Source organism: Protobothrops mucrosquamatus, unplaced genomic scaffold (assembly GCF_001527695.2).
Source record: "Protobothrops mucrosquamatus isolate PMUCROS unplaced genomic scaffold, P.Mucros_1.0 scaffold433, whole genome shotgun sequence".
In the NCBI taxonomy this organism is placed as follows: Eukaryota; Metazoa; Chordata; class Lepidosauria; order Squamata; family Viperidae; genus Protobothrops; species Protobothrops mucrosquamatus.
In genome coordinates, this window is record NW_015386758.1 from 47,003 (window position 1) to 54,957 (window position 7,955).

General features: G+C 36.7%; 1 protein-coding gene across 1 annotated transcript in view; it reads left to right on the plus strand.

Moving 5' to 3' along the window:
* The window catches only part of MUC2 (mucin 2, oligomeric mucus/gel-forming), a 65,566-nt gene that overhangs the window by 28,519 nt on the left and 29,092 nt on the right, over positions 1–7,955 (plus strand). Inside the window, exons 26-31 of the mRNA XM_029284210.1 lie at positions 674–824; positions 2,280–2,323; positions 4,494–4,691; positions 4,849–4,872; positions 4,978–4,998; positions 7,611–7,856. Of these exons, the coding sequence (XP_029140043.1) occupies positions 674–824; positions 2,280–2,323; positions 4,494–4,691; positions 4,849–4,872; positions 4,978–4,998; positions 7,611–7,856 (684 nt within the window). The remainder of the gene's footprint in view (positions 1–673; positions 825–2,279; positions 2,324–4,493; positions 4,692–4,848; positions 4,873–4,977; positions 4,999–7,610; positions 7,857–7,955) is intronic.

The window sequence follows — 7,955 nt, forward strand, 5'->3', positions numbered from 1 at the left end:
TTGTTAGTCCAATATGGAGGGGGGATGTGGTTGGTTTATTTGGTTGGGTGGCCAATAAAGTTAAACAAACATGAAATAAAATTCATTCAGTGAGCTGATCCACTTTTGTAGGAAAACTATACAGCTTGTTTAATTTTGGACTGAGGTCCACCCTGGCATTTGGGCTGGAGTTCAGGAAACATTCTTATGTCTGATCTCAGCTTTTTCTTCATCAGAATGAAGACTGTTAAATGCCTAAGGACATGATTTTTCTTTCTAATTGGCCATTTAACTTCTGTGCTTAATCTACTAGAATGGCTCTTTAAAAAACAGTTCCAAAGCTGTCGACCTAAATTTTATCAGAGGTAAAACGTGACATGAGTGTTTCTTTAGCTACCAAAGTCTTGACTATCAGTCTTTAATGAAAAGGGGATTCTCTTTTTTTGCCCCTTTTCTCCTGATTCCTTAAAGTTATTATTCCAAGGGAAATATTAGGATAAACATATATAAAAGAAGTGCAGAACTGTGTCTGTCCCTTAGAAATGGCATCCAGCCAACTGGCATTTTCTTCTGATATATTAATTGAAGGGTTTTTTTAATCAAGTCTTTGGAGCATGTCTCTTTCATGCAATGCTTCTATGGCATGGACAGATAATAGCTGCCATTTTACAAAATGCATCTTTCTGGGCAATAGGTTGCTATCCACGATGTCCTCCAGATTATCCAATCTACGACGAGGAGATTAAGTTATGTGTGAAAAAGTGTGGTTGTTACTTTAATGATACTTACTACCTACCTGGAAATTTAATCCCCAACTATGAACCCCGAGAACCGTGCCACAATTGGTATGTGAAAATATAAAGTAAATAGAGTAAGAACTGAAAAAAAGTATTTGTACAAATATTGTTACCAAAACTATTCAGTTTCAAACTGTTGGGTTTGTGCTTGAGTGCATGAGGAGAACAGCATTCTAAAGTAGGAAGCACTTTTTGGATAGAATACATTGAAAAGGGTGACAAGTTAGGAGTGATGAGAATGCAACATTGTGTACTCTCTCTTCCAGCTGCTATTCCTCCAGAAGTCAGTAAACTCATTTGTATGAATTCTTTGATAGAAGAAAACAAGATTGTCAAATAATCACCACCGTGTGATTTTTTTATAAGCTCCATAATGCATCCTTTATTTCTTAGGATGACCCAATAAATTAGGCAAGAATACTGTGCTATGGATAAAGCAGTAATGGAAAAAGGTCTTTTAATTACCAAAGGGAACTGGTGTCCAGTGAATTGGAACCAACCTACATGGAGAAGAACAAGAATAGTAGCAAGTCATGCCCATCCTTCGTTACTCCCCAACTGCCACAAACACTTTGTATGCTGTTCTAAATGGTCCTGATCTTTCTAGAAGAGATTGTTAGGAACATTGGGAGTAGCAGTACGAAGAGACAATGAGGCTTCCCCTACTTGGGTCATTCAATTCATGAAGCTGTCTTCCATAGACCTCTATATGTGGAGAGTTGTGTTAAAGTTAAAGAATAGTATCTTTCAATTTCTTAATTGCTTTCTCACTATGTGGGACTTCAACTTTATCATCCCCATTAAAATGTCATTGTTCATGATACAAATGCTATACAAAGCAATGTACATGCAAGACTTTCTTTTCTACAAAAAGAAAACTTCAGGAAGCAATCTCCTCACCCTTCTTTCCTTTTAAAGAGAAAATACTGGCAAAGTGAAGGACCTTAATTGTGAAGGAACTATCCAGTTTTTGCCATTTTTTTGTCACATGGTAAAAAAAAATGAGGTGGTGGGAATCAAAAACAAGCCCTACGCTGCAGTGTTTCCCAACTTTGACTTGGACTACCATAATTCCCTAGCCAGCATAGCCATTGCTGAGATGGCTGGGAGTTGAATTCCACATATCTAGAAGTAGCCAAGCTTGGGAAACGTTGCTCATGTATCTCAAAATAAAGGATCAGAAATGACAAAGTTTGGCATTACTTTGGTACTAAGTAGGCTAGTTCTGGTATTTCCATTTGCGGATGGATTCCGAGAGTATGGGCTTCATAGAAGTCATGGATATGTGGAATTCACCTACTGAGGACTTGACTCCATTCTATTTTCATATCTATTCCTGCCAGCATTAACTTCCTGTCCTGTGAAATTATGTGAACAAATTACATTTATTATTATGAATCTAAGGCCCTGCAAGAGCAATTTCAGGTTGAATATAGTCAGGCTACAAGAACTTAATAATAAAACTTAAAATATTTTGTTTCTGTTTTTTTTTTAAACTTTCAGCTACTGCCAGTCATTAGAAAATGTGATGTGTAAACTTGAAAAAGGTATGTTTTTTCTGTATGAAACCCAAGCAATTTCTTCATATTTCTCTTGAAAGAGCAAATCATGATTTGGAGTGTTTGCTATACAGTTTTAAAGTTTCAAATATTGAGAAGAATATCAATTTTCTTTTGTAACTTTTTTCTACACATGGTATATTTAAGGTAAGATTAATGAAATCCCAATAGCTATACATTTAGGCCCAAGTATTTATTTATTTATTTATTTTTTAAAAAAATACCAGCAATCCTACAGTTCTAATCCTTCAGAGTACAATGTTTAGTACAGTTCTCTGCAGACTTCCACCACCATAATGGTTCCTTGAGTTACAGGGGAACTTTTGATAATGACCTGAGATGATTTAAAATTGGATATACAAATTGAATTCAATAAGATACATAATAGAGCTTATTGTTAGGTCCACTCCGAACAATGCTGGCAGCTATAAATTATATTTTTCAACTTGCAAACTGATTGTTTAGAATCTTGTGAAGATGTGTAGAACTTCTTGAGGCTTATCTAGCAACTGAAAGAACAGATTTGGGAGCATTTTGCCAAGGTTTTCCAGATAATGTCTCTCATGTCTTTTGTAATATGGATTCTACCATTCCAGTGTCAAATGAGATGATAATAGTTATCTCTCATCCATTATTATGAGATCCTGTTTAGTTTATTATACCAGAGAATGAAGATGGAACTCTTGAAAGATCAAAGCCAACCACCGGTGTGTTTGAACCTTGCCAAACTACTTTAGCCAAAACAGTAACAATGGCCAGAGGATTTTCATCCTGCCTGTTGCAAGCAGTAGTTCATGTTTTGATGAAAAAGCCTTTTCAAAGCGTGACAGGTTGATAATACTTATAATAGTTTAACAGTACACCAGACACCCAAGGAGATGGTCAGCTCCTGTTTACTGGATGCTTAAATAGAGCCTAGGCAGCATCACTTGGGTATGCTTTGAAATTAAATTCCTGAACTGAGCACTGAGGAAGTTAGACTGTATGACCTCTTCCAACTTTAGGATTCTGAATTCTATGAATGGCCAAGCTGTCTCAAATTCCCATTTTGGGCTAGGTGACAGAATGATTTATAGCACAAGAATTAAAGTTTCTAGAGGAAACTGATTAACTGGGACAATTTCAGATGAAATTCAGAACTTACTTTAGTCCTGAAACAGCTTAAGTCACTTTAACATTTTTGTTGAAGAATCCAGGTAGGCAGAATAATTGGTTCTCGTGATTCTCTCAGGAGCTTGCACTGTTATTCATTATAGGTTGCCTATCTGACATGACTATTCAGATCCAACCTCACAGATAAATCTCAGAATGTAGACATGAAAGAGCCTGTTCAATGTTATTGATGCTCTATGTAGTTTGCTAAAGGTCCATGAGATTTCTACACTGGTTAACATTTTTGTGAAATTGCTGGGAGAAGTAATCCAGAGCTATAAAGTAAGATGTCTGTAGGTAGATGATGTTCATTTGGGCATCTCATTCTCAACCTCACCTGGTGTGGCTACTCATATCCTGAAATGATGTCTGAAAGCTGTAGAATTTGATGTTACAAACTGGGATTAAATTTGGATAAGAAGAAGTATTTTTTCTGAAGAATAATGATCCCTCACCAGCCTATAGGATTACATTTCTCTGAAGGAATGGCTATATAATTTAGAAAACATGCCTCCATCCAGCTTTGCTACTTATTGCTCAGGTCGTATCTATGTGCAAGAAGCCTTTTTTAATAATTTGGATGATATACCATTATGAATAGTTCTGCAGCATTTTGATGTAACCCAAATTTTGTCACATTGATTTCATTATTATAATCCTCCTCACGTAGGTTTGCCTTTAAAAAATTCTTTGGAAACTATAGTTGGTCAAAATACAGCAACCCAGATGGTAACTGGCCCTAAAAGGTCAGGGCATAAAATACACTGGGCTGGTTACCAGTTCACTTCTCGATGTAATTAAAGATATAAGTGAAGACATTTAAGACTTTAAAGGTTTTGGATCAAAGCCCCTAAGAATCTGGCTGACCTGTTAAAAAACTATGAGAGTTTCGTTTCTGAACTCATTCCTTCTGAAGTGAAGCAAATGTGAAGCAAGGAAACAGGGGTTCAGCTCTCATGTTGTGAAATTCCTTCTGTCTGAACTTTGTTAATATATTTTTACACAGTGTGTTGTGTTTATAATGGCAAAGAGTATGAAGTGAACGAGACGGTTAACAAAACTAATGAATGTGTGTACCTAATATGCACACTAAATGGTACCATGGAAATTAAATATGATAGATGCACTTCAACTATATCTCCCTCTACTATTCCAACAACCACCTCCAGCACTACTACTACTATCACCACTACTATGTCTCCAAGTAAGCTTCTTAAGTTGTTAATTCTTATATAAACGTTTATAGAAATTTGGTTGATAATGCCATATTGATGTTCAGTGTGGAAACTTTGCCAAATTTTCTCTAAAACTCTTAAGATGACCGAACCAAGACTTACTATTCTTTTTTTTTTCCATTTCAGCCACTACAACAATTTCTACTACAGGTAAGTAATAAAAGGAATGTGGGAAAGGTCCAAAGTCTAACAGGATAAAGCACAATCCTTTCATTAAAAGGGACTCATGTACTATTCTTTTTTTTCTCATTTCAGGCACTTCTACAATAGTTACAAGTAAGTAATACAAAATATGTGGGGAAGGTTCAAAGCGTAACAACGTAAAACACAATCCTCTCATCCCAAAGCACCATTGTCAGTTTACAGACCAGGGTTTCTCAACCTTGTCAATGTTAAGAGCTAAATGGACTAAGGGTGGGATTGGGGAACAGGCAGATTCATGATCAGAAATAAATTCCCCATTCTGATAATGACAATAAAGTTAACAGTACAGTAAACATTGCTTAAAGCAAACCAGCCAATGTATGATACAAGCAATCCTGGATGAGTTTTTAATTACATCAACAGTCACTTGGCATTTTTCCACCTACTACAAACATACAGATGGCTTGGATGATAAGAAATAGGCTGAAAAAAACTAGACAACCATCCTATGACAGCATACCTTGGGTCTTACTCCAACTTTTTGCTCCCATCTAGTGGTCATCTGGATTTCTGCTGCTCATATCTTGTAACCTTACAAGTAGCTGTTAACTGTGGTTGTCAGAAACAGACATTCCCTGTGTTGGTGCAAACCTATTGTCTATGAACCCTAAGTAGGAATGCTCGTTGCAGACAAGCTCATACTGCAATGGTTATCAATGGGTCTTAGAAAATGAGTGCAGCATGTTTTACCTTGATATAGGATGTGACAATTTAACTCACAATAAATAATACTGCACACCATTAGAATATACAGTACTATCATGTACAGTATTTATCCATATTTAATATTTTATTAACATTAATTATATTTTCATATCTCCTTCTCTCTCTCTTTTACACTGGTGTTATCACCAGTGGAAGCAGGTCCCACAAGTAAGTATAAAACATGTTTAGTTCAAGGCATATTTGTTTTTATTTTAAAGGAACAGGTCAGGAAATACTCAGATAGTGATGCTGAGAATTTGTGGGGACTGTTAGCAAAAGGAATTAAAGGAAATAAACATCCTGTTTATTTACTATTTTGAAGTCATGGAGATTTTAAGAAAGAAAAACATATAATTGTAAATATTTGTATTAGTATACGGATAATATATTGTAAGTCTTTGAGCTAAATTAAAATGCTCCATGCTTACTATCTATGATACTATCAGACTATCAGATTGGGACACCCTCTGTTTGTGTGTGTGTTCAAGATACATATAAAAAAGTGGAGTATCCATTATGCAGGTGCAGCTATCATGTTGACTTCTTCGGACACCTCTCTCAGGTGGATACCCCTGAAAGCAATTTAATGTTAGACATTGAGTAAGTTGAAATCTAAGTTTGAGCAAGGTTTTATACTGCTCCTTGATTTAGAGACGTCAGACATGTTTTAGAGCACTTAAGGTGGCTCTAGTATCAACAGACTGAGCAAAGCTAACACTGCACACATTGAATGTTGTTGATGTCACCAGATGAAACAAGACAATGATCAGGGTTATTGTAGAAAATTTACCCCAGTGCTAAGGGCTTGTCAGCATAAATGCATTCAGTCAAAGAAAGTTATTCCATGTTCAAGAATGAATGTGTTATTTAAGGAAAAACGTTTTCTCTACTTTTATGATAGCATAAGGCTAATACTTTTTCCATATTAGAAAACGTAAGCACAACTTCAACTTTTGTAGCCACCTTTTTCCATTCTAATTGCTCTTGTAACACCAACATTTTAGCCTTTCCACTTCCACCAACACATCTACATTAAAGAATATAAGACTATTATTCTACATGAATATTATACACTATTCTTTCACATAACCAACCAATTTAATTTACGGAGTGAGGGGTTTGAGAAATGGTACATGTAAACAGACTAATTTCTGTCAATTACACTATCTGTCATTTGGGTTGATATCCTACTAAAATTGGGTAGTAATCCTTACTGAAAGAGAATACAGTAGACCAAAACTGGATTCAGATGTGGAGAAATTTCTATTTTAAGAAAAAACATTCTAGAGGAGCAGAACAGAACAACAAGTATGAACAATACAATTCCACATCTGGGATGATAAATAATGCTAGGACTAATTAGGTTTGAGCTGCAGAAAACCAGGCAACCATGAATGGTAGCAAAGCATTTTCTTGGGATTGCCATCTATTGATTGTCCCAGTTTTTGAAGGCCAGGACTTGTAGCCCTAAAACAAGGGTGGGGAACCATGGCTCTTTTATGACTTGTGGACTTCAACTCCCAGAATTCCTGAGCCAGCTGGGTCAAGAATTCTGGGGGTTGAAGTACACAAGACATACAAGGGCCTTGATTTCCCACCCTTGCCCTAAAGCAGACATGTCAAACTCACGACGTCACATGACGTCGCGCAACATATCAGGCCGGTTTTGCCATTGCCGGCAATGGAGTGCACGCGGCTTCCACGTGACGCATCCGGCCCACGGGCTGGCAGTTTGACACCCCTGCCCTAAAGGATATTCACAAGCAAATATATTAATGAGCAAAGAAAGAAATCCTGATCCATATGAAAGCACTTGTTAATTCTAACTTTTTATTTTATAAGAGCATATCATAGCTTGAACCATTGTTCTAGTATTGTTTTCACAATAGGCAATTTCTGTTTCTGTCACTCTTTCCTGACAGCACCTTGTTTAAACCCAATTTGTGAGTGGTCTATATGGATTTCTGTGAGTGTTCCAGAAATTGATATTACAAAAGGTGACAATGAAACTTATGAAAACATCAAACTCCACAACGTAACGATCTGTGAGAAGCCAGAAAACATATCATGCCGAGCGAAGAAATTTCCTGAGGTGTCATTGGAGGACTTGAAACAGGAAGTGACATGTAATGTTTCTACTGGGTTTATTTGCAAAAACGAAGATCAGGTTCCTGGAATAATTCCTGCAAAAGTCTGTCTCGACTATGAAATCAGCGTCCTCTGCTGTGTGTGTCCTACCATTCCCTCCACTACTGAAAGCCCTACTACCACAATTACCACCACTCCATCTACTCCCACTCCCACTCCCACTCCTACTCCTACCA